This window comes from Syngnathus scovelli, chromosome 1 (assembly GCF_024217435.2).
Source record: "Syngnathus scovelli strain Florida chromosome 1, RoL_Ssco_1.2, whole genome shotgun sequence".
NCBI classification, from domain to species: Eukaryota; Metazoa; Chordata; class Actinopteri; order Syngnathiformes; family Syngnathidae; genus Syngnathus; species Syngnathus scovelli.
In genome coordinates, this window is record NC_090847.1 from 19,264,715 (window position 1) to 19,291,447 (window position 26,733).

At 40.0% G+C, this 26,733-nt stretch overlaps 2 protein-coding genes across 5 annotated transcripts; one reads left to right on the forward strand and one right to left on the reverse strand.

Annotated features, from left to right (window-relative positions):
* Positions 1-458: 458 nt before the first annotated feature.
* magt1 (magnesium transporter 1) lies at positions 459-5,471 on the reverse strand. The gene is made up of 10 exons (XM_049733978.1): positions 5,306-5,471; positions 4,666-4,835; positions 4,396-4,513; positions 4,125-4,265; positions 3,276-3,416; positions 3,066-3,155; positions 2,408-2,471; positions 1,801-1,875; positions 1,084-1,174; positions 459-991 (listed from the first exon to the last, which is right to left on the reverse strand). Exons 1-10 carry the CDS (start codon positions 5,384-5,386, stop codon positions 976-978), a joined length of 987 nt encoding a protein of 328 aa, XP_049589935.1. The 5' UTR covers positions 5,387-5,471; the 3' UTR covers positions 459-975.
* A 737-nt stretch (positions 5,472-6,208) lies between these two features.
* On the forward strand, positions 6,209-26,375 carry fbxo38 (F-box protein 38). 4 transcript variants are annotated; one of them, XM_049741335.2, is made up of 22 exons: positions 6,209-6,370; positions 8,767-8,912; positions 9,150-9,375; positions 9,635-9,768; positions 10,626-10,789; positions 11,025-11,190; positions 12,045-12,320; positions 12,552-12,645; positions 12,877-13,007; positions 13,888-14,058; positions 14,157-14,299; positions 15,174-15,417; positions 16,303-16,473; positions 17,584-17,745; positions 19,409-20,050; positions 20,615-20,715; positions 22,007-22,109; positions 22,505-22,671; positions 22,957-23,102; positions 23,464-23,567; positions 24,814-24,927; positions 25,016-26,375. In XM_049741335.2, exons 3-22 carry the CDS (start codon positions 9,209-9,211, stop codon positions 25,192-25,194), a joined length of 3,579 nt encoding a protein of 1,192 aa, XP_049597292.1. In that variant the 5' UTR covers positions 6,209-6,370; positions 8,767-8,912; positions 9,150-9,208; the 3' UTR covers positions 25,195-26,375. The 4 variants fall into 4 exon arrangements, with proteins under 4 accessions (XP_049597292.1, XP_049597301.1, XP_049597287.1 ...); XM_049741344.2 differs by having other exon boundaries at positions 9,154-9,375; XM_049741330.1 differs by lacking the exon at positions 8,767-8,912.
* The last annotated feature ends 358 nt before the right edge of the window (positions 26,376-26,733 follow it).

Below are 26,733 nucleotides of genomic sequence, written 5' to 3' on the forward strand. Positions count from 1 at the left end.
CGAGAAAGGCAACCTTTTAATCTGAGAAGGTTGGAGCGGAGCACTGAGCTCATAAACAGAAGAAAAATGCCCGTCTCCAAACATACTAAAAGTCCCAGGAATCGTTTAATTGGATGTGCTATTGAAAATTTAAATTAAGGGTATAATTATTTTTGTTCAGGCTGTTTATTAAGAAAATAATTTTATCAAGATTATTTTGTTGGTCCAATAAAATACCTGATGTTCGTTGGGTAATTATCAATTCTAAAAAAATAGTATTACTTTATTTTCCCCAATTTCAAGATAGTTTAGTCATCATTATAGGTCTTTTCATTGACAGAAGAGTACCAACAGTTTTGTCCTTGTGTAAGTGTGTGTGTGGGGGGGGCTCATTTTTTGCTGTCTCTACATTAAAAAACACACACGATATGAAACAGTAAAAAGTAATAGAAAGTCCAAAATAAAAACACATTGAAACGTACATTCATTATTTTTAATGAATTTCATTATCAGTATATATTTATCACGATTTGTTAATGTTGGTTTTGAACAGAGATATTATTTATTAACAATTCAGCATGAATAAAAAACATCTTACTCAGTTATTTCTGTTGTTCCAAAAGTATGCTTTTTATACTCGAGTGTGATTCCATATAAAAAAAAGGGTACTCGACAAAATAAAATTTTTGAACCAAATTATCCTAATAGAATAAAATATTCTACAGAATTGCAAGATGACATATTATTTATCATAAAGTGTGATGACTGCTCGTTCTCACTTGTAGGTATACTACTCTCTGCCAGAAAGACAAAAACAAAGGAAGTCTGTAAAGTATTGGGTAAGAATGTGTATGTGGACACATACAACACACAATTACAAACATCTTTGGCTCAACCCGTCTTACAGTAACAAAACTGACATTTCACCCGTGAAAATAAAATTTATAATGGAGGCACTTTGGCTACTTAAAGTCAGAAAGAGGATGTCGTTCAGTCCTAACTCATCAGGAAGCTGTCAAGGAAGCAAAGAGATTTTTAATATAGTGAAAATACAACCAGAGAGTTTCTTAACTTTCACTTAGAGAAGATAAAACCAATGCCTACCTATATGGATAGCCATGATACTTTGCTCTGAAAATAGACAGCAGCCAGCTGAAAAACAGCACCACCAGAGCGATACCTACAACACACATAACTGACACACAAACACAAATCAATTACACAATTTCATTTAGGGATTTTCAAACCACACTTTAGTGATTCAACATAAGATTTGTTGTTTTAGAAATGACATAATGCGAGCAATCAGACTCGAACTTGTACAATGGAGCATGAGAGAGCATTGCTATAGTGAGACAATACACAGCTCGGTAAAACAATAACTGTAAATTTTTTTTTTTTTTTTTTTAAAGACGTACAATTACAGTGTTTAGAAAGTATGCTTTCAAGTTGAAATGTCATTAAAGTGTGCGGGGGCATTTCAAGGTTCAACTCTCTTCATTGTGTTTCCATGTATGAAAATGCTATATTTTTTTTTTTTTTTTTTACATATGGCGGGTGGATCCAGAATGTAACTTCCTGAATGTTTGAATCACTGTATTGACAAGTGGAGTGCTACAAGGCCACAGGTTTGAGGATGTCACTGGTTTTGTTCAAGGTTTCTTCTTGTTCCGGGTAAACTTGTTTTCTTTATGACTGCAACTAACTGCCAGATTCGCAAATGACAGGTCACACACAACTGTTTTGTATGATGTGAGCCTTGAGAGAACTCTTGTGTTGTGCTTTAATGCAATCCAAGTAAAGAGAAAGTGGCATTCATACTCTTCCTTTTTCCAATGTCTACGTCGGAGGTAGCGGCCTCACACAACAGCACTATTCCCATGGTAACCGCAGCATCTGACAGAGAATGGAGGTCAAGGTTTAGTCACTTTAATCCAAGGGAGGGCAGTGAATTTACCAAGCAGCCACAAAGGTTGTCAAGCGGAGCACGGCAACACGGAAACCCCTTACATATGAACTTAATGTTTTAAATTGTATTCTTTTGTTTTAACCAGTTATTACTTCTGTATATATTATGTAAGTTATAATTATGAAACAAAAAGTGTAACCCATTAATTGTAAGTAATTGTTAACACTATGATATCACTGTAATCAACATGCACAAAAACATGGCTGCCCGCATCTATTTTTCTATACTTTTGGGAGTGTGCTGACACTAACAGTACTTATCACTAACGCATATTAGCCATTCCTTTGTAATGAATTTATAATTTTTTTTTTTTTTTTTTTTTAAAAACCCGCCGGCCACATTCCCTCTAACATGAGGGCCACTTCTCGCATTGCCGTTTTATTTTCACTTCATTTGCCCAAAACCCTATCTTCAGATCACATCAAACATGAAAACAGAATGCACACAGGTGAAGGATACTGAAGAGAAGAACAATATGAGTCTCAGCCACAAACTGGGCCTGACTGCTGCCGTGTATATAACTCTGGGGGGGTGGAAAAAAAACATCATCATCAACGTTTAAACTGTTTGGTATTTAATTGGTTAAAGGGACGTCAACCCAAAATTTGTAATAATATATGCTGTGCAGTCCAACTTGTCGAAACACAGTGTTCTGATTCATGTTTGGTCTGTGGAATGAATTAGGCAAAATTTACCTGTCGACTGAGTGACGTCACAGTTGCCAGGTCTCAGGGCACAGACAATCACGGCTCAGTGTCAGAAAATTGGTGAGCCATGATTGGTTGTAACCTAAGACGGTGATGTCGCTTTTTTTGTGATGCTGTCAACAAGTGACGAAATGGTGGCTATTTTGTTTGATTGGTTGTAACCTAAGGCCTGGTAATTGTGATGTCGTTTTCAGTCGAAAGCAAGTGACAAAATGGCCGCCCCCTGAGATGGAGAAAAACGGATGAATTTGCTGCTTAACTCGTATTCCACAAACACAATATTAATCAGAATGCCATATTTACACTTGTGGGGGCATGTCCAACATATTATAGTTCTGTAAATTTTGGGGTTGACTTCCTCTTTAAGCTTACGATGATTATTACTCCTAAGAAATTTGTAGTCATCTTACAATCTGGCCAGTGTTGGGGTTTTTGTGCGCATATGGGGGTCCTCTGATATGGTTCCACATCTGGCCAGAGGTCATGATCAGGACAAAGCACTGAAACAATAGATGGATTTTGTATGTTAAGAGAATTCATCAAACTATAACACATTTACAGTATGAAAGTGTAAAAATTGATGCTGGCTGTGAGGTCTATTGAGTTCCATTCATAGTTACCAGTGCAGAGAAGGCCCACACATTGTTGTTAAAGAGAAACTCCAAATTGTTCCTTCGTAGATAAGCCAGTCCACCAATAACAGCGAGGAGAAAACCAAGAAGGAGAGGCCCAGCATAGTTTGGAGGACGAATGACTCGGATCTAAGAACATTCAACGTGTAAACAAAAGCTGGTGTTAAAAAACACATAATTATGATGATGCTATACACGTATGCCACCTTGTCAGTGCACCACAGCTAAATTTCTTGTGTGTCCGTCTAGCAATTTTTGATCCCATTTATTCTGCTCATACTCACTGAAAGCTGGAGACCGTGTCTCAGTTGAGTTAAGTCAAAAGGCAGACTACACGCTAGACCGGTTGCCAGTCAATCACAGGTGTACCAATACTTTTTAGTTGTCTTCGATAAACAGAGTGGTACCAACAATTTTGTCCATCCGTGTATTAAGCGAAAATAGCATGTTCCAAGTTCAGTGCAAAAAGAATAGTGGACGGGTAAATTTTGCAATTGTAAGATGATTAGACTGAAAAGTGGACGTGGGTTTCCCTGCGATGAGCACAAGATCATTATGAGATGAAGCAAATGAACTTTGAAAGAAAACTGTCTCAAAATTCACTCACAAGAACAATTACTGTAACAAAAGTGCTGTCTATTTGTGGTAAGCACAAGATAGCATACTGAGATGTATAATCAAAGCATGCATGACTGAAGTGATGGAGACAGGCAAAAAGAGACGTTTTCAATTTTACCTCCATGAGAATCCCAAGTTTAACGTGATTTTTTTTCCCTTTAAGGCCATTAAATCATTTATATAGTTAACATGAATTAAAATGAGGCCTATCACACATACCTGCACATTAGTCCGGTCCGCCACCCACCTCGCCAGCTGCTCAGCTGCAAAGCCTTTGACCTGGAGCTCGTAGTTATCAGACTTACGGGTCTTCCCTTTGGCAGGGAAATGGAGAAATGTGGGCGCAGAGTTCATATTAAGCTGCAACCAAAAGACAAATTTATACATACAACACTTCTTGTACAGGCAGGCTCCTATTGAAAGTGATCATATCGGACAAAGAAACCGAAAATGATCCAGTAATTTCTACTAACTCAAACTCTAGTCTCACCATCTGAAAGACATCCGATCCTTCATCAAAATCGACCGATGCAAAGAAGACCTTGTTTGTAAAGGCAGAGGAATAACGCCAGGAGTTTGCCAGCACTTGAAATTCTTCATCGGCTTGTCTGAAATGAAACACGCGTTTGAATTCCAGCCATCATCCATACCTCTTGTCCTGACTTGGATCTCATGGACTAATATGGAATTATATTATTGGCAGATGCCTGAAACGATGACAATATACACAAGATGTGCATATTAAGTTGCTACTCCATACCTGCAGACTCCACACTGCCTGTGTGGTTGCAATGCTGTAAACATGATGATCACGGAGTAGTTTCTGGGAGGAGCCTTGACAAAGCGGCGAAATTTATCACCATTCATTCGAATGACAGAACGTTTGGAGGTCCACTCCATCATCTGGGACACTTTCTCAGAAAGGAGAGTCTACATGGAACACAGACAGAAGCTGATCAGCCTAACAATTCTAGACAGAGAAGAGCCGCCTTGTCCAATGGGCGCTGTTAGATGACCCAGTAAAGGGATGGGAGTCAAACTTTTATTAAAATATTAGGGGGGGGGTACTTTACTACCAGGGCTTTTTACACGTTGAAAATGTGCACATCATTTTACAATATCATTTCATTTAATAAAATAACTTCCTGGCCTAGCAAGCCAGACATACAGGGCATGTATAGTGACGCTGTGCGCCGGTCAGTCCTCGCCGTTTCGTATGCTTTGACACGAAGTGTGTAGGGGTGGGGGGTCATGGTTCATAACTTATCCCAACGTTAGCTTTTCTCGGATGGTTATTTGCTCAATACAGGAAGAAGAAAGCCAGAGTGCAAAATCACATGAAACTGTCCATCATATTTCCCACTGAGCATTGATTGAAAAATAAAAGTAACCAACAATACCTCTTTTTTCTTCTGTGCGTCACCAGAGTCATAGTAGAATATAAACAGGATAAATAACGAAAATAAAAGTTTTCCACGCATTCTGCAGCACTGCAACCAACAGCCTCCTGTCAACTTTCTATTGGTAGTTCTTCTTCTTCTTCTGCTTCCGTGCCGCTGCTTCTTCTTTGGTGTTTAACGGCGGTGGCACATGTGAACACGCACGCCAGCGCTATAGGGTCACGACGAACCGCCGTGCCTACGCAGCGGCCATATTGGCAGGGGCGACTTTCCGACCAGCGGGGATTATACGGCCGCTCGCTATGCTGCATTAACGTAAAATTAGAACTCGGACTTTTTCAATTTATAACTAAGAAAAGTGCACTAGACGCCCCTTTGAACTGGGAGGTCCGAGGTGCGAATTCAGGAAACATTGGTTCCCGAGTTCACCTACGGACGACAATGTGCCACATGTAAATTCAGGAAATTATGAAGAAGGGACGCGAAATGTCAAAATGTGTTGTGATACACGAGAATAACAAACAATCTATCGGAAGCAGCCGTTTTTGTTGTTTACATTTACTTCGAACGCGTTCCATCCATCCATCCATCCATCCATCCATCCATCCATCCATCCATCCATCCTCACAAAAGTTAACAATAAGTAAAAGAGAGGATAAAATTGCGTTGAGTTGATATCACTGAGGACTCACACAGATTTGCATGATCAGATTTGTATTATCACTTGTCAGTAACAAGTGATATTTATTTATGTATTTATTTATTTATTTATTTATTTATTTATTTATTTATTATTTATCCATCCATCCATCCATCCATCCATCCATCCATCCATCCATCCATCCATCCATCCACGCGGTTCGCAAAGATTTGGCGTGCGGTGTGTTTTCCATACGAAGGGGCGGGGCTTGATGGAGACCAAGTGATCCGGATCCAGGAAATGACAACCGTCCACAGTCGCATGGGAAGAAGTTAAGTTGTGCTTCCATTCGTATGAGCATCTCCGATATGTTCACACGATGATCGAACATCAATACGGTCGCGGGATGGATAGCAAAAGAACAGGTATGTCATTCAAATAATGCCAACAGGACAGCGTTGACTTGGGTTTTGCTTGTGTATACAGTTTTAGCTGTGGGTATGCTAACTAGTGGCTAGCTTTGTTAAAGACCCCAGGTTGATTTTGATCGATAACATGAATTAACCTGACAGTTATATAAATAGAGACCTTTTCCGTTTGCTTTTGATCCACACGGTATGAAGCAATCTTTATATGCTTTGTTTGTGCAATATATTGTTCTTTGTTCAGCTAGCGTTGACAAGCAAGACAGAGATTTTTTAGGCTGACCTCAGCGATAGTTAAACGTGTTTACGCTTGGTCGCAGATTTCCCACCATCGGCTTCGTACTTCATGCCTAAAACTTTGGCGAGACTGCTTCAAAATTACGTCGTGACTTCGCTTAGTTTGTTGGTGCTCCACCATGCTGCTGTTGTCTTCTCTTTACATGTATTTCACACACATGACATGGCATGTTTGATGTCGATTTAAGAATAGGCACAAATCTTATTTCTTGGTATTCAATCTATGGGGACAAGTCTTTTTTAAAATATAACATGTACAACAATGCAGCAAGGTATGGCTGGTATCATGGTCCCCAAACCACATCCAAGTAAAATTTGTTGTTGCTATGACTTGGTCGTATTTCAACTTATTAAATTCAGCTAATCACTAAATAACCGTAAGGTACACCCTAAAACTCTTTCACGATAATTTAAGACTGAAAAATTGTCCGAATCAAATGTACAGTTGAAATGAAGATGTAAACAACCAATAATCTTGAACTGAGTCAGCATTATTTTCCAGCTCAGGGGGGTATTCCAGAAAGCAGGTTCAACATACTCTGAGATGAGTCTTCGGGTCCAGAAGTTAGTTCAATCAACTCCGACTATGTCAAGCTGGAGTTAAGCACATGCACAACTCATATAAAAAGCCATAATCAATCGAGCCACGATACTACGAGTCACCATCAAAGTCAAAGTCAAAGTCAGCTTTATTGTCAATTTCTCCACATGCCAAAGACACACAAAGAAACCGAAATTTCGTTCCCCCCTATCCCACGGTGACAAGACATGGCTCACAACAGACAAACAAGTAAACAAGTATAACAAAAGTGTGCTGAATAAATAATGAATAAATAACACAACAATAAATAAATAAATAAGAGGAGCAGAAAAAAAAAGGAGCAAGTGCGCGTACAGCAGACATTCCCGAAAATAGCGCAACTGTGCCGCACGCTACGCAGAAGGGGGTAGCGAGTTCAGGGCCCTAACAGCCTGGAGAAAGAAGCTGTTGGCGAGTCTGGTGGTGCGGGAGCGCAGGCTCCTGTACCTCTTCCCAGAGGGCAGAAGGTCAAACAAAGAGTGAGCCGGGTGACTCACATCTCTGGCAATCGAGATTGCCTTGCGGGCGAGATGGGAGGTGTAAATGTCCTTCAGGGAGGGGAGCGAAGCACCAATAATCTTACCAGCTGTATTCACTATGCGCTGCAGGGCCTTCAAGTTCTGTTCAGTGCAGTTACCACCACAGACAGCGATGCAACTGGTGAGGACGCTCTCAATGGTGCCACGGTAGAATGTAGACAGGACTGCCTGAGGAGCACATGCACGCCTGAGCTTCCGCAGAAAGTACAATTGAGGAAAAACAGATCACCTTATTTTATTAACCACAATGGAGTTGGAGGTCCTTATGCAAGCCTACGGCGAGTACGAACGTATTTTTCTAATACAGCTGCAGCAGCGAAGGAGAGAGAGACAATGAGAAAATTGCTGCCCGAGTCAATGCATCAGTTTGAACGTACTATTCACTTGATGTAACATTTAACCATAAGATCGTAGCGTAGCCTATAGTTATGAATTTACATTTCTGCTTTTAATTCCCACAAATCCTCACTGTAGCCAGGAAATATTAATCTGTCGAAAGGGCAATTGCAAAGAGCACATTGTCAATTTTACAGAAAAGGTGTCCATTTTTCCCTTGTCCCAAATAGAACAATACACAAGTGCACGGCTGTAATTATTTGACAGTAGGCCATAGCTAACCTGGCAAGAGACAGATTGATACATGCATCCACTTAAAGAAGTTCTCCACAGTATCAATGTGGACTGCTCCACTGTGACCTGCTTAGGAAAGGCAGGGCATACAGAACAATACTTAGAGATGATTGGGTGATGCAGCAACTTGAGCATGCCATCCAAACTTTTGTTTTGACCAATCACAACAACAGGTGATAATATTATCACCAGCATTTTTAGCGGCTAAAAATTAACAAAGTGCATCTCGTTGTTCTTCTTTCTATAAGGAAACTGGGGGTCATTCTGCAAGAACAGAATTAATTGCAGTGTCTGTACATCACTTGTCCTCCGGTCACCAAGTTTGGTTTGTTCGTTTCCTCTGGCCTCAGTACTTCACAGCCGCAGATCCCGCCCCCTCACACACTGTTGCTTTGTGATTGGGCCGCACCTCCAGTGGTTCAGCAATCTTGGGACAAGATGATTCTTGGCGTTTTATGAACTCACAAATACAGCGAGAATTCAGCTTGCAGGCAAGGTTAGGCCATTTCATCTGCAGTAATTTGAAATGGTTGCTGTTGATCTTTCCTCTGCATTTGTCATTTCCATTCATTTCAATGCATGCATTGTGACAGGTCCAGTCCTGTCTATTTTGTGAAATTGTTGCACCGCAACTCATCACTTTCCGAAATAGTTAGGGAAAAATAAGTGTATAATTTGTTTCTGTTTCTGTCACCTTTACCAATAAATGTTTTATTCGTCTGTAATTTGGTAGTTAGAACCTGGAGTGCCGCCCGAGAAATGATCATCGGTTTGTGGAAAGGAGGAAATTAAATGCCTCTGAGAGTTACCACTAACATTGAAGCAATGGGTCCAAGGAGGAAGGCCTCTAAACTTCAACCTTTAGGGGCCAGCTGTGGATGGGAAGTGCCTCTGAGGCCAAATGAGCCCAAAGACTACATCAACGAATTGTCCCATGAAGTTCTCTGTCATATATTCAGGTAGGCTTCCTTTTCAATCACACAGCACCATTATTGTGTTGTATATTTATTTTGGATTGCTGCAGTATGTAGTGTGGTTAAGAAGTTTTAAGACTACATTCATTTAGGGCTGTCACTGTAGAATATTTTTAGTATTCCTTATTCTGACAATTATAATCCAATAATCGGATACAATTTTATTTAGATTAGCCACTCATTGTCTATCTTGTTAAATCGTTAAAAATTGCCATAAATTTGAAAGTCATACAATCTTTTGTAGGTACCTTCCTATGAAGGACATCGTATGCATGGAGTGTCTCTCCAGAAAGCTCAGAGAAGCTGTCACCCTGTACTTGCGAGTGATCAAAGTAGTGGATCTTTGTGCTGGTCACTGGTGGGAATATATGCCCTCAGGTAAGACCCTTTGTGCCAAGTCATAAAAGCAATGTTCATTTAAATTGCAGGAAGTACACAAAGGATTGCTGGTGATGTTGGTGCAATTAAGAGTGTTCTTGTTTTCTTTTTTGTTTGTTTTGTTGGGTGATGGTGGCTTTGGCAGTAAATCTGCCAACCCAAAGGTTATAGATTTCATCTTGAACTTCCGTCACAGTGTTCAATTATCTTTGGGCAAGATGCTGAATTCCGAGTTGCCCCATGTGCTATATCATCAGTAGGAGAATGAGGAGCGAGTGTTAAAATGCTTTGATTACCTTGAAAGTAGAAATGGGCTGAATAAATAAAAGCCCTTTTGCCCTGTTTAGGCAATTGAGAACAGATTCTTATTTGCAATGCCTACTCAGCAGCAGAACTTGAAAGTAGAAATGTGCTGAATAAATAAAAGCCCTTTTGCCCTGTTTAGGCAATTGAGAACAGATTCTTATTTGCAATGCCTACTTAGCAGCAGAAACATGGGTAATATTTACGTAACGATAGAATAGGATCAACAAAGTAGAATTTGCGATTTCTGGAGAAATTGCATATGAAGGCGAAGAAGCTGAATAAATACTTGGGGAATGCTGCAGAATGACGTTTAAAGTTGGAATGGGTTGAATCGGTCAAATAATGTAGGAATTAGAAGGGATTTTTTTGTTGTAAAACAACGCAAACAAAAATGTACAAAGTGTAAACTTTAGTGGGCCTGATATTTCAAACTTCATCTTAAAACCTTCATCAGCTGTCCACTAGTAGTAAAAGTTCAGTAGGTATTTCTAAACAGGAAAGCAGCTTGACAAAATAATTTGATTGTTTTTTTAATGTGTTTTGGGCTTAAGGTTTTACAGATAGCAGCTTCTTGCTTCTTTTGAAGAAGATGCCCGACCTGGAGCAGCTATATGGCCTTCACCCCCGATACCTCGAGAGGAGACGAGTCAGAGGCTACGATGCGTTCAGTATACCTGGTGTTGTGGAGGCACTCCAAGCCTGTCCCAGTCTGCTGGTCAGTAGGCTATGCGCTACGCAGTGCGTGGCCGTGACTGCTCCATACGACTGGTGCCACTGCAAATTGATGGCATCAGTTTAAACAAATCTACAGTTTGTTTAAACTGATGGCATAACATTTCCTTATAGAATTTTAACTGCGTGATGTACTTGCAACATACGGGTAACAATGCTGTTTTGTTCTAAATTTTAAATCTAACAATCTTTGTCTCATGTTGAACCTTTTTTTTCAGGGTATTGAGACGTCCCACCTTGAGCTGGTGGAAGCCATTTGGAACTACATGCCACAGGTTCACATACTTGGGAAGTTCCGCAATCGCAACGGGGCTTTCCCAATTCCAGCTGAGAATAAATTAATCATCCCCATTACTGCAAAAATCCAGACACTTCACCTTGTGGGTGAGTATGGCGTTCCACAACAATGTTTATGTAAAACAGTTTGCCAAAATAACTGAGAATGCAGTAATATTTATGATAACCTGAGAGATGATGGTATCTCTTGGTCTATAAAAAACACATGCTGTCCACTGCTATTTCTCCCAAGTCTTATTTAAAAAAAAAAAAAAAAATTGTAATGATCTAATTCTAGTGAGCAGGAAACCAAAATGCCCACCTTCCATGTCTACATTATGTTTCCCATTAGTTTTGGTGTTGCATAATCAAGGGAGGTCTCCAATGTAAAGTAAAACGAGAGTAACGCCTAACTCACACCGAGTGCATAACGGCTGTTGGTGCAGTCTTCCGCCGAACGCCGCAAGGAATAGAAAGAACTGGAGTCGACAAATCAACTCACAGTAGCTGCAGTGCACCAGCGGAACATTGCTGCCTTTCGCATGCCTTCTGCAAGCCTTCTATTTCTTCTGGACGACTCAAGCGTATTTTGATGAAGCTGAAGAAATTACACAGCTCAGACAGGAAATTGGGCATCGGCCAAGATGGCTATTAACTCAATTCTTCACATGCAACACAGCTGATTGCCACTGGTGTAAGTTGTAGTCGCCGGTTCTCCGTGGAGAAACCGCACCACAGTGTGAGTGAGGTGCAAGAATAAAAACACATAGCTTGTTTTACTTTTTACATCTTGAGTAGGGATATTCACCCCGCAGTGAGATAGGGGCGTTTGTATTCTTGCTTCCTTCAAGTCTGCATGTTCTTGATAAAACGGCAACTTTTGACTGTTTCTACATCGGTAATGTAAAAAACCTGTTGCTGGACACTTGTATTTATTTGAATATTTTCTTTGATTGCTATAGGTGTAAATGTCCCAGAGATCCCTTGTGTGTCCATGCTGCGCCACCTTTACCTAAAGTGGGTCCGTCTCACCAAACCTCAGCCATTTAAAGAGTTCCTCTGTGTCAGCCTGAGATCCTTTGTCATGCGGAACTGTGCAGGTCCAACCAACTCCCTCAAATACGTTCCCCTGGTTACTGGTTTAGCTTCAGCCCGAAATCTTGAGCAGCTAGAGTTGGTGAGAGTTCCCTTCCTTGGAGGGCTCATCCAACATGTGGTGGAGGACAGCTGGAGATCAGGTAAGGGAAATGTGTTTACGCAAACAGCAATTTAGTGTTGTTGAGGTCAATAATTTCACTTTTTTTAAGAGGAGTTTTAATTTGACCAGTTCAATGAACTGTAAAAGAAACCTGGGCTGTTATACCCCATTTGTAGGGTAATGCTGAAATGCCAACAGAAAGAAACCCGATTCTGTTTGTGTTCTGCCATTCAGTACTTGCATAACAAAGCTGATTGTGATGTCATTGTAGGAGGATTTCGGAACCTCCACACCATTGTTTTCGGAGCCTGTAAAAATGCCCTGGAAGTGGACCTCGGTTACCTTGTCATTACTGCTGCTCGCAGGTCTTTAGTCACACACACCTCACAGAATAAACACTTGTCAACACTATGCACAGCTTCAGCTCCATCTAAAAAAAAAAAGAGTCGGTTTCGTTTTGAACAATTGATGATATATACGTGTATATATTTCTGTGATGTACGTATTTTACCTGGTTTGCAAAATATAGCCATCTGTAAAACATCTGGTCTGACCTTAACCCTAAATACTGCATTTGCCTCACTGTGTTTTAACAGACTTCATGAGCTACGTATCCAGCCATCACTAACCAAAGATGGAGTGTTCTCAGCTCTCAAGATGGCTGAACTAGAGTTTCCTCAGTTTGATACCCTTCATCTTGGATACGTGGATGAGTTCCTGCTCCAATGTTAGTTCATGCTTTCTAATGTCATCTCCATCCTGTGATATTAGATGTGATAAGAATTTGATTGACGCTGTATTTAGTGATAATTAATGAAATAATTAAAGTAAATAATGAATTGATAATTTTATTTGCACAACAGTGTTGTGCTTAGCATGTCCTTCTCGATGGAACTTTGATGTTGCAAGGAACTTCCCTGTCTTCTCAGGCCTCCTCCCACACCCGAAAAATACCGTATTGGCCCGAATATAAGACGACCCTGATTATAAGACGACCCCCTCTTTTTGAACACCAAATTAATTTTTTTATACAGAAAATAATTACAGAACATCTGAAACAAATGATTTTAACAATATATTCGAGAGAAAAAGCATGTTATTTTGCCTCATTTAAATCATGCAAAAACTGTATCACATCTTAATAACTGAACATTTAAATATGTAAACTAAAGTGCAATCACATTTGTAAATGAATGGCTTCTGGTTTTTGAAATGTAAATAAACATCAGGTTCTCCTCTGGTCCATATTTTGATGTGGTACATGCCAAACAGCACAGTTATTACTTGTAACCCTTGAAATAAGTCGACTGACTGATTACAAGTTTGCTATTTAGAAGACATACCTTGGTTGGTCAGTTTATTTTTTTGAGGGATGCCATCATTTTTTGTTTAGGCCTGCTTTCTGAGTTGGTTTTTAGAAATAATTATCTTGACCTGTAACATTGATTTGCTATTACCTTGATCAGATTCAAGTTATTTCTGACTACTGTGGGTTTTCATTACCAGAGTGGTACCAACAATTTTGTCCACGTTTGTCCACATATTGTTTGTATATTTGGTTCTTTGTTTTGGACATAATTGAAAGCAGTTTGTGTTTTCCATTATAGGTAAGATGAGTCATTCAGAGCTGGTGAAGTATGGTCTGGCTGATGTGGTAGAGAACCCAGGCATCATCACTGATATCGGCATTAAAGTGGTGAATGAGGTATTTAGTAATATAAAATACCTGCTCATCTACAACTGTCCCCACCTTCATAACCCTCACCATTGGATTACAGGTAAACATATGTCAGAGAAACTTTCCTTACATATGGAGGCACATGGCCTATGAATTCATTAGTCCAGTAAAACACTTGTTTTTTTTTCATTTCCTCAGATCAGTCCAGATGGAGCAGACTTGTTGACCTCACACTGGTACGCTGTCACGCTATCAAACTGGAGTCTTTCTCCCAGTTCATCGAAGCAGTGCCCAGTTTAGAGTTCATATGTCTGGACCAAATGTTTCGAGAACCACCAAAGGTAATGCGGTCCTTTCAGAAATACATATTTGCACTCACTTAATCTTACCGCTTTATCTCATCAGAGAGCAAATTTGGGCTTGCAATAGTCAATATACTGTACAACACAAACTATGGCAGTATATAGTTAACAAATACTGTATATTCTTAAAAAAGAATTATTAACAGAACATGAAAGCAGAAAGATTGAACTCGTTTCATGTTACCCATTGCCACGTACCAATATACGTATCAACATTTTCCCAATAAAATTCCCCCCCCAACATTTTTGTAATTAGTTTTTCCCCTTCTAATTTCTACATTTTTTGACCAATTCAACCCGTTCTAACTTTAAACTGTTAATCTTATGCCTTCCTAAAATACCCATGTTTGGTTTTCCCCATTTTTCTTTTGTAATTTCTAGATTTTTTTGACAGATTCTAACTGATTCAACATGTTCAGCTCAATCGCAGTCATTGTACGTAGTATATCCTTCCCTGCCATTCAAATCATTTCACAAGTTTCCATTTAGCCTATCAGCCTTCACATGCAATTTCTTCAGAAACTGCATTCTCGTGTTTCATGTTACCATTTGTAATCTTGTGCGGTTTTTGATTTTTTTTTCCCCTTTTTAGGAGGAAATTTTAGCGCCCTACATCTGAGCCACTATAACAATATACTGTTCAGCAGAGATGAGAACTACAGTCATTCCAACTTACAATAATACTCTAATATTTAGTTGCTGTTTACAAATGAAATGCAGCATTACTTTTGTTAAAAATAATGACTGTAGTTGGTAAATAAATAATAAAAAAAACATTGAATGTGTGTCATCATTTAAGTCTCCTTGAACACCCATGAATTGCATATGCTCATTGTTTTTTTGTGTTTTTCAGGGTTGTGCCAGAGTCGGCCTGAGTGCTGGAACTGGTATTGGTGTGTCCTCGGCTCTGGTCAGCAACCAAAACTCTAACAATGACAACAACAATAATAACCACCACCATCACCACAACAACAACGAGGCCAATCTGCCTCCTCCTCCTCCTCCACATCCACCCCCTCCTCCTCCTCCACCTCCTCCTCCTCCTCCACCACCGCCACCTGTTTACAACATCGAAAGACATCAGCAGCAGCACAATGGTAAGTCAGTATTCCCAGTAAGTGGAGCAGCAGTTATCATATAGCAGTTTGTCCTGAGGGGTGCACTGTACTACGAAGCAAGATTAATGGCGAGCTGTGTTAAGTCTCAAGCCAGGATTTTCAGTTTTACAAAGGTGTCTGTCTCTGCCACATTCTCCATTACGTAGAGAAATTAAATGAAACTGTTACATGCCACTTTGGTCATGTTCTTATGCTTCACTTTGATTTAATGCAGCCCTAGTACCTTGAGTGCCCCAACTACGGAGTTTTTTTACACACACTACCCTCTACAAAAATATTTTAAATTATGCTTTCTTTTTCACTGATTTTACTGACATTCCCAAAGTCGAAGGAAAAATCCACATTCCTATGATATGAAGGTAGCCAGCACTCTTCAGTGGATCAATTGTCTTTTGTGTTTTATTAATTTGCGGCTTACAGTGTCAAACATCTGGATAGGAGAATGCACATATATTTGGAATGGTGTGCTTGAAAGGAGGACTTCAATGTACAAGAATATTGCCCTAAATCACAGGTGTTAAACTCAAGGTCGGGGGCCAGATCCGGCCCGCCACATCATTTTATGTGGCCCGCAAAGGCGACTCGTGTCAATGTTTCTTGTTAAAAAAACAAAATTGTAAATTGTCTTCCCTTTTAATAACCGGGAGATATTTTTTAAAACTTCACTTTGAAAATGAATTAGAAAGTTGCTGGATTCTGTTGTGTGTATACGCTAATATAAGATAGACATTAATGGCCCCACGAGAGAAACCATAGCTACAATGTGGCCCGCAACAAAAATGAATTTGACACCCCCTGTTCTCACAAAAGGTACCAATAAAAGTGAAACTTGAAAACATGACATGATGCAATTTGTTCTCACAGCACCATTGGAAGTCAACGGGATAGACGATGTGGAGGAGAACATGCGGGCAGAGCCAGAAATTGAGTTGGAAGGAGCTGACATGGCAGTGGCAGCAGATCGGGATGGCGCTGCTGGACCCAGTCATCCAGCTGGTTCACCACATCTATCTAGTGGTGATGAAGAACAAGCAGGTTCAAATGCAACTTTTTCTTGTCATTTGGGCCCCAGACTAACTCCTTAATGTATTCTAGCCCTAAAATTTGAGACAGTGCTACGACTACTTTCATCTACTTCCAACATTGTAACCAGCAAATTTGCAGATTTTGTTTTCTATAATGACTATTCTTGAATATTCTTTTGTTGCTGAAAACCTTCTGCTCCGTACTTAAATTCATTTATCAGTAATAATGTGAAAATGATTGCGATGATTATTTAAGTCGGATGCATGGACGGATGGAGACTTTATTGATCCCGGGGGGAAATTCAGTTACCAGCCGTATCCACACCCAACAGTGGGCATACAAGACAGGTTAAAGAACAGATATGCTGTAGCTACATATATTGTACAAACATGCAAAATAGTGTAAATCAATAATCAATTAACATTAAATTCATAAATAAATAGATAATTAGACAATAAACATTGGTCACGACAAACAAAATAAGAGAGGAGAATAAATCTGCAGTAGATGCACTAGACACCCGTGACTAAATAAATAAACAATAGTCAGCAGATGAATGTCAATATGTAAATAACAACAAACATTATTTAGTTGCCAAAGATCATGACCGTGAACGCACCCCTATCCTCCACGTCGAGTTTTAAAAGTCTTACGGCATGGGGGAGAAATGATCCCCTCAGTCTTTCCGTGGCGCAAGATGGTGTCAACAGCCTGTCACTGAAGTTACTCCTCCGCCCAGTGACGGTGATGTACAGTGGATGTTTGGGGTTGTCTTTGATGCACAACACCAACACCCGCTGATCTGCCACAGACCTCAGATCAAGTAGCTTTGCGCCCACAACAGAACACACCTTCCTCACCAGTTTGTCCAGGAGGGAGGCACTCGCCACAACAGATTGATAAAAATCCACAGCATTTATTGTCCTTTTTTGCACAGTGGTCATTGTGCCCCTAGTAAAGAAAAGTAAAATCTGGAGCCTTTCATTGGATTAGGCATAAACCAAATTAGATTTACTACCAGTCAAGTTCTTTTGATCACATTGACGTTAACTAATAATTATATTTATTTATTTCCTTTTAAATTGTATTGGAAAAAGTAACTTGTAATGTCCTCCCTAGGTCCCAGTGGTTTGGTTCGGCAGTGTAGACCTCCTGGGGTTGCCATTCCCAAGCCCTCACTAATCCTCTCTGACTCGGACAGTGAGGAGGAGGAGGAAGGCCTCGTTTCAAGACTAACTCCAGCAACCTCCTGCTCACAGCAACCTATTTCTTGCACAGAAGGTGTCTGCACAATACAGATTACTTATCAGTTGTTTCAGCGTGGTTGTCATGTTCGATTCTATAAATGGCCTTGAAGGTTGACCATTATTACATATCACAAACAGGCGCCAGTCAACCAAAATAGCGCCCTACGTGTTTTGGGTCAATTAGGATTACCAAAATTATTTATTTTTGCTGAGTGCCTAAATAATGAGAGAAGGATGTTTAAGCCAAATCTTCACGACAGTACTTCCTTCAAAGGCACTAGTTCGCATAGATTTCGTCAGTATTTGGTACCATTGCCTTTAAAGTGTATGACCTGGGTGAAATGTTTTAGATATCCTTTCTTCATCCCTGCAGTTTCAAACTGTAGTTTGGCTTTTTTTGTGTGTTTCTTTTGGAATAATTGCTTCATCCTGGCAGAGTGGCATTTCAGCTCATGTTGCAACAGTACTTGTTTCTTGGTGGATTACCAGCTTCAGTCAGCATTTATGCAAAGCCTTTTCTTTTGTTCTTGGGTGCACATGCACATATCGAACCAAAGCGCATTCAACTCTGGGTCAAAGAACTTCCTCCTCCTTCCTGAGCAGCATGATGGATAGACATTCCCATGGTTGTTATACTTGTGTACTGTATAATTGTTTGAGTAGGTGAACATCATACCTTTCAAGGCATTTGGAAATTAGACCCAAGGCTGAAGCAAGAACCGTGCATCCCTTGTATCTTGGCACTTTTTTTTTTACTTTCTCTTGATGTTAGATAAACAGGGCAAGGCAAAATTATTTGTATAGTAGTATCCATACAGAAGGCAACATGTGTTGGATGGATGGATGGATGGATGGATGGATGGATGGATGGACGGACGGACGGACGGACGGACGGACTGCATAGCTAACATTGGCGTTCTGGAAAAAAATTACCCAGGGGTAGCATGTACTGTACAGGATGAACAAAAGGGGACCAAGGACTAACTCTTGAGGGTCCCCACGTCATGGCAATCCTATCAAATTTGAAATTGCCAATGGTAACAAAATAACTCATTTCCTTCATTTTAGGACAGTTCCATTCAGTCCTACCCAAATTTCTAACCTGTTCAAAAGTATATTATGAGATACTGTTTCGACTGCTGTACTGAGATCCAATGAGAAGACACCTTCCTGCCTCAGTGTACAATCTTATATCACTTAGTACTTTTTAAAAGTGCTGTGTCTGTACTATAAGTAGTGTGGCACATGCAGCATGCTAAACTCGCTGTCATCAAACTAATATACTATGTCAGTGATAAGTACTACTTTTTCTTTGTCTTCTGTTCCTTCTTTTTAGTCCTCTTCTGTCTCTTGCCAAAAGATGCATTACCGACACCTTATTTTGCATGTGGCAATTGCCACAAAAGTTCAATATTTATAGCAGCAAAAGCTGCAATCGTTTGCTAGGATTCTACCTTTGTCAACAATGTAACGCAGGGTTCTAGTTAAGTGATCTTAAGCTTAAAATAAAAAGGTTTTCGTAGTTAGAAGCAGAACATTCAATCCAACTTGTTTGCTGCCATCAACATGATTAGGGGATGGCCATTTTGGGTCAGATTTCGAGTGTATAGTCCAAAAAATTGTGATATGGTAATTGCTTTGATCAATAAAATTTGTGCTCGAGTATACTTTTAACCTTAATGTATCTGTGTTTCCAGGTAAAGGAAAGACTCCTCTGCGGCGGAACAATAATGTGCCTGGATCAGCGTTGGTCTCGGGAAATCGGGTGAAGCCTCCTGCGTCAGAGGGTCGCTGTGAAAAGAGCTGTCAGGTGACCAGTGAACAAATCAAGGCTGACATGAAGGCTGCATCCGAGAACAGTCGGAGGACTAGCAATAAAGGCGTCAACACAGAATCAGGGGAGACCTCAGCAAGGCCAGGGCAGGATGGCACAGTACAAGGCTCCGGTGTCAGTGGGGCAGCAGAAAGGCCGCTGACCCAATGTGTGAACATTATTGAACCTGGATCAGCCCAGGGACCTGAAAGGCGAGATACTGGAAGTGGCAGGACTAATGGGGGCACATTAAACCACTCTGGAACACATACTGGTGACTGCAGCACCAGAGAAGTTGGATTAAGGCAAACATCTGGTACTGCTAATGTCGCGCATCTAGAATCCAAAGGTTCTGTTGAAAACACGACTTCAGGACAACCAGCTGGTCAGAGGCACAGACGAACACCGGTGGCTCAGCGTTCAAGTTGTAAGCGAACTCTGGCCAGTAATGAGAACTCTCCACCCAGACGACCTTTGACCCGGTCCTGCACTCGTATGTCTTCTGTATCCCTGATGCCAGAGACAGGTAATGGTATGAACAGTTCAATAAGATCTATCACGATCGCGTGTCAAACTCCAGGCTCGGGGGCCAGATCCAGCCTGCCATGTCATTTTGGAATAGATTAGATATTCCTTTATTTCTGTCCCACACGGGTGACACGCATGGTAGGCCAATTGACCACTCCTGATTGCCTGTAGGTGTGAGTGTGTATGGTGGTTTGTCAATGTGTACCCTGTGGCTGCCAACCAGTTTAGGGTGTCCCCCGCCTAATGCCCGATGTCTGCTGGGATGTCGCACGCCCGCAACCCTCATAAGGAAAAGTGGTTTGAAAAATGGATGGATGGGTGTCATAACGGTCCTTTGTGGGAAGCCGTAACTAGAAAGTGTCCCATGCTAAAATGAGTTTGACACCCTTGATCTAGGTTATCTGAGGTAAAAAAAAAAATAAATTAAGATAATTTTCAACCATGGTTTTTAAACATGTCAAAGCCACCAATAAGATTAGGGGACGTGTTGCTTGATGGAGATGAATGTTTCTTTCTTTCTTTTTCTTTTTTTTTTTACACTGGTGTTTTTATGGATGAGCAGATCTTCCAAGAACCAGGCCTCGGGTAGCAACAAGGAGGAGGAGAATGGCTGACAAATCAACCAGTACTTCGGACCCAGTGACAGAGGATGACCATATACAGGTAAACACACACACGACCGCATGCTAAACTTCTTGTGTCTTTTCACTGTGGCAGATTGTTCCGTTTATGATGGCACTGATAATTCAAGGCTACGAATGAAGCGCAATGATGGGCACTTTGCACATATTTTGGAAGTGATTTTTCATATAAATATTGCTATAATTATGACTTAGCATAGGTTAATGATAGATGCAAATTTTAGATTACAGCGCTGTTTTCATTATTGTGAGGGCTACGTTCCAAAGAATGCCCACGATAAGTAAAATCCGCCAAGTAGAGTAGTATTTTTTCATTCCATCCATCCCTCTATTACGCCGTTGTGAGGAGAAAATGGTTCCCTTCATTCAAAATAAGTTATTTCACCATTTTAACTTTCAAAACACAAAATGAAGAATAAAACCCAAGCTGCAGGTTGTGAAACAACAACAAAAAATGTTAATTTCAGGAACGCGCAGGAAAGGGAGGTAATGTAGCTTTGAATAGATTTTTTTCCTTAATAAAAAAATCACAGTATAAAATATGCATTTTATGTTCACTTGAGTCATTTTTGTCTAATATTTATCTCTGACGATTTCAGTTTTGAAAATGAAGAAAATATGGAAACAAGAATTTGAGCCGAAGGGAAATGCTTTTTCTCTGTACTGTTTAAGTTATTTTTTCTAAAGTGAAACTGCTGAGAAAAATAAAGTTTTCTACCTTCCATCCTTGTTTAAATAAATCTGCATTAGCATCAGTCCCCGCCATTTTTCATCGCCCCACAGTTTTGCCATGGAACAAAAATTCAACATAAAGAGTAATCTTATGATGTATAATTTACGTATTTAAAAAAAAACATAACCGATTTTAACGTCCTTGTTTGAAAGTACTGACCAAACGTATATCATGTTGCGCCACTAGGTGTCACATTTGACACGGAATCTGGTCCTGACTTGCAGCTTTAGTCAAGCCTACTTTTCTTTAATATGGACAAAAAAGTTTAAGGTTCTTTTAAACAAATTACGCTAGCTATATACACACGTCTTTTGCTGTTCATAAAAGTTAAACATAAACTGAAATTACGAATAAAAAGCTTTTTAGTATGTTGCTAACGAGGCTTTCCTGGCGCACACACACTTAAACGAAGCCGTGTACGTGTCCATATATGGTCCTAACTGTTTGTCTCCTCTTCCACCCGTAGGTTTACTGACATGTCAAGTGATAATTGCCCTGTCAGTATAATGTCCTCAAGCAAATGATCATAGCAGCAAATGAAAATGCAGTTGACAAGCAACTGTTCTCTCAACTCTTTCAGGTGTTGACCCTGAAGAGTAAGAACCTGGTGGGGATCACTCTGACCAACTGCGGTATCACCGACCTGGTCCTTAAAGACTGTCCCAAGATGATGTTCATTCATGGTACTTCACAAACATGGATGTTATGTCACTGCCGTCAGGACAAACCCTCATAAGTCACATTTTGGTGAATTTGATCAATTTTCAAAAATCTTTACGTGTGCGTGTTATTTTTACAAATTATTGACCAATCTAAAGTGTTGAAAATGGCTTGTTCTTTTTCACAACGCAATGCTAATGTAAACAAACTTGACGTTTTTGGGGTCGATTTGGAGATATAAGGATTCTGCCCGACGTCAACGATTTTTAATTCGACAATACTTGCAAGGGTTTAGTACTGTACAATGAATGCACCTACTTTTGCCTGTCACAAATACATTTTTCGACTGTGCCCCTGTGACTTCTGTGTTTGATCACAAATTTTCTTTTCTCTTGTGTCTCCCTTACCTTGAGTAAAGCTACCCGATGTCGAGTGTTGAAGCAGCTGCGAGTGGAAAGTGCTCCGATTGTTAACAGGTTTGACTATGCACAATGCAAGAAGCTGAACATGGAACAGGTCCTGGATCAGATTCTGAGAATGCCTCCTGAGCGCAACCGCATCATCTACATGCGTCCTATGCACCAGGTCAGTGTGCCAGTGCATCTCAAAGTCCAGTCATGCACTGTGACTTATTTATACAGAATACATTCTTTATTCACTATTTTTTTGTTATTGTTGTTTTTGTTTCGTTCACTAAAAAACATCACCTTGTGAGGGCACATAGAACATATTGCTAATCAAATTTTTGACTTGACTTCCTCTTCAAGCAGTTCTGGACGGTGTACGTTTTTTGCCGCTGTGTTTCATAGCACTGGTATTATACCTTGAATAAATGGTCTCTATGCTTAACTGGATCTTCCTTCTTTTCAGATTGACTCTGTGGCATTGGAACGTCAGCTCTTCCAGGGTCCCTATCCCTATCACATCGCTATAGTTCATGAGTTCAGCAATCCTCCAAATATACGCAACAAGGTCCGCATTCGCAGTTGGATGGACACTATAGCCAACATCAGCCAGTGAGTACTATCCCAGATTTATTCTGAAAAGGTGATAAAGGCTGGAAGTCAAACAATTCTCCTTGTCTTTCAAGTGACACAATTCACATGAGCATGGTGGCATTGTAAATTAAAAAATGCATGGAAATTGTTATTTTTAGGTGAGTTTATTAAAGAAAGTAATATCAATGATATGAACCACATTGCTAAATAAACCTTTGCTCAAGGTCTGATCACAACTATGCTATCAAATGCATGATGCGAGTATGCGAATAGGGAACACTAGAAAAACAATAAGAAGCGAAAGCTGTAATTTCACAAGTGTTGCAGTAATTGCTTGAGTAGCCTGAATATTCACTATGTTTGTGCATCTGTTTTTCAGAGAGTTAATCAAGTACGAGTTCTTCCCAGAGGCCACCAGGACAGAAGAAGATGTAAAGAAGTATCCTAAATATCCCTGGGGCCGAGACATTTATACACTAGAGGGTAAAACGCATTCAGACTCCCTTCGATGAATGCAACTCCAGTACAGTTCACTGCAGTACAGGACAAAAATTCCCTCATTGGGAATTTGATGAGGCAGCACATTTGTCTGGTGCAGGGGATCAGTAACTCTAAATACTTTCAGCTATCTACCATAGAAAATAAAACACTGGAAGGGGCAAAACCTTTTTTAAGTCTTGAGCCTTAGCGAACACACCATAAGAGCCAAAGGAAAAAAAACAAGATGTATGTAACATGTCTGTATGTAACAATAAGAGGCTCTGGTAGAGAGTAAAAGGTTTAAAACAAAAGTACAAGACATTAACTGAATGAAAAAAATTAAAGTGAATCAAATCGAATCGTTTTTCCAAATCTGAATTGATACCCAGCCCTAAGTATACTCAGTCAGCAATACTTACAGTTGCACAATGACCTCACTTCGAAAAAGTGGAGTTGAATTCATTAAACAGTGCTGCTGTCCTTTTCGATGTTCCAATGGAAGCACGTTTATGTCTCTCCTTGCCCCGAAGATGTAATTTAACAAAGGTTAAGCGAGGCGCCAATCCATGATTTAAGGACAAGATTTGCTTCTTACATTGATACACACTTTGGATCCTTCTTTTGTCTTCTTCTACTATCGTGTCTATGCCCAGTTGAAAAAACAGCTTTCTAAGGCCACCTGCTGTGCATATCCACCACAAAACCGTGTTGCATTTCAAAAGTATCAACTGCCACAATGAATATAATTATTTACTGCTTGTAGAAAAAATATTTTAACTGAAAAAAAAGACACTTGGGTGAAGCTTGCGTTCAAATAAGTCGATGTGTGTTCGAGTCGTCTTCACTTTAAAATCGGACTTCATTTATCCATCTGCTGCATCGTCTTTTGTGTTCCGGCATTTTATCTTGTCTGGAGCAGACCGGAAAGTGTCAATTTGTTTTAAAAAGGATGACATCATTTACCGGTAGTAATGTTAAATATACAATATATTTACAAAATAGTAGCACATTAGAATATGTACTTTATTGTTTTTTTGGGACAATAAAATTATATTTGAATTTGAACAAAAGTTCGGAATAATTTTCCAAAGTCACAGTGTGTCACAGCAGATGGATGAAAGAGCCACATACGGCTCTGGAGCCACAGGTTGCAGACCCCCAAATAATACCCCTTACCCATCCTGTAATTGCACTTAGGTACTGCTGTGTTTAACGGACTTGAACCAACCTCCATGTCCTGCTTACTCAGGTCTGTTGGATGGTGCCCCCTACAGCATGATAACAGACTTCCCGTGGCTCAGAACTCTGAGAGCAGCCAACCCCAACAACTACGCCCGCTATGACTTTGAGGACGACGAGAGCAGTGAGTGTCACATCTCCTATTTGAAAGGGGAATCAAAAATTTGGGCCCCAACAACCACGGCCTTTCACTATGTTCTGTTGTGCGTTAGCCACCATCTACGCCCCGAGGAGGAAGGGTCAGCTTTCGGCCGACATCTGCATGGAGACCATTGGCGAGGAGATCTCTGAACGGCGACAGAGCAAAAGAGGAGTGTTTCAGAGAGTCGTGGTTCTTTTCCTCCATCACTGTGACACGCCCGGCGAACCAGTTGATGACGACTACATTTAAGACATTCTGACTGCTATAAGACTCCATTCCATTTAGGAAATGGCAACATGGCATTAATTGCGTTAGTGTCCAAGCTGCCGGGCCGCACGCTTGAACACAACTGTGGGGTGGGGCCAAAGATCATTATGCAGCAAAACAGGCATGTTGTCAACATGACTCCAAATAATGCAACCTTTTGTCTTAGATTTCTTTCCTTTTCATTCATGAAGCATTTTTGATGAAATTCAAGCTGCATCTGAGAGTGATATATATATATATATATATATATATATATATATATATATATATATATATATATATATATATATATTCCACTACATAAAAAAGTTTACAGATACGTTTAAGTATTATAATCATGGCTTGTGTGTGTGTGCGTGCGCATGTGCGTGCGCGTATCCGTGTGTGTGTTTATTTATTTAGATTCGTCATTCACCAGAAACAGAAAGTTTCAGTTGTCAGTTAGGTCACTTTACAGACACATTTTCACCCTGGAAAAAAATTGGTACCCAAGATGCATTTGTTTTTTTGTGATGGGCTCGACAATGATAATTTAAAGGGTCTATTACATGCACTTGGGAAAAAGTTGTGGACCCCTGCATCTAAGCGCATTGAATCCTAAAGTCAACGAAAAGTTGGAATGTAGTCTATTCTTGATTTGACTTCTGCCCTTGTCCTTTTGTGCCTGAATCTTGCTCAGAGCCAAATCTGCACCTATGTAAGGGAGGTGATTGGAAATAGCATTGGATCCGATTTCTATTTGATTTGTTGAAGGCCTTGCATTCCCCACACCTCACCCATCCTCAACCCAAATTGTCAGAGGTACTTTCAGTGCCTTGATTATCATTGGTCATTTGTTGTCAGGGTCAGTCAGTAGGTCATTTGACATGAAGTTGGCATGTAACTAATCCTGCACACCGCTTCTACCCACTTGGCACATTTGCAGTGTAGAATTTGTCAAATATTGTATGCGTCTTGGTGGACTAGGGGTTGGTAAATGTCAACAATTGAAGCAATTATTGAACAGTGACTGGACAGAGTAAAAATATAGCCCCACTGTTTTGTTTTTTGTTAAGCAACAGTTGTACAGACATTGTAGATAGTCATGTTCCTCCATGCTGTTTATATGTTTATAAGAAAAGGCTATTTCACATTATGGAAAATAAAACTCAGCAGGAAATGAACTTACTGTCTTTGTCACAACTTCTACAACACACTTGCTCTGACATAATCACCCTTAAAAGCCAAATGTTTAAAGTTTAAGAGAAATTTTATGTATGCTCTCTTAACTTTTATCTTACTAGTTCTGTTGTACTTGTGAATTTCGGAGTTGATTTTAACAAAACGAAGACAACTCTGTCAAAACAAAGTGAGAAATTTATTTTTAATTTGCCTTATTTCCATTTGACCCTTTAACTTTTACTTTATTTGAGTATATTAAGTACAAAAGTCTACTCCATAAAAGCAGTTTTAAAAAGAAATATTTATATACCTGTAACTTCTCAACCAATTTGTGGTTCAGATGTTACAAAATAAAACAAA

Excerpts from the sequence above, each read along its gene's own strand:
- fbxo38 (XM_049741335.2), top strand. The coding sequence starts at position 9,209 with ATGCCTCTGAGAGTTACCACTAACATTGAAGCAATGGGTCCAAGGAGG. Across the intron at positions 12,646-12,876 it reads GTCATTACTGCTGCTCGCAG|ACTTCATGAGCTACGTATCC; the intron begins GTCTTTAGTCAC and ends GTGTTTTAACAG. Across the intron at positions 24,928-25,015 it reads CTTTGAGGACGACGAGAGCA|CCACCATCTACGCCCCGAGG; the intron begins GTGAGTGTCACA and ends GTTGTGCGTTAG.
- magt1 (XM_049733978.1), bottom strand. The coding sequence starts at position 5,386 with ATGCGTGGAAAACTTTTATTTTCGTTATTTATCCTGTTTATATTCTAC. Across the intron at positions 4,514-4,665 it reads AGGCAGTGTGGAGTCTGCAG|ACAAGCCGATGAAGAATTTC; the intron begins GTATGGAGTAGC and ends GTTTCATTTCAG. Across the intron at positions 2,472-3,065 it reads ACCCCAACACTGGCCAGATT|AGTTATATACACGGCAGCAG; the intron begins GTAAGATGACTA and ends CCACCCCCCCAG.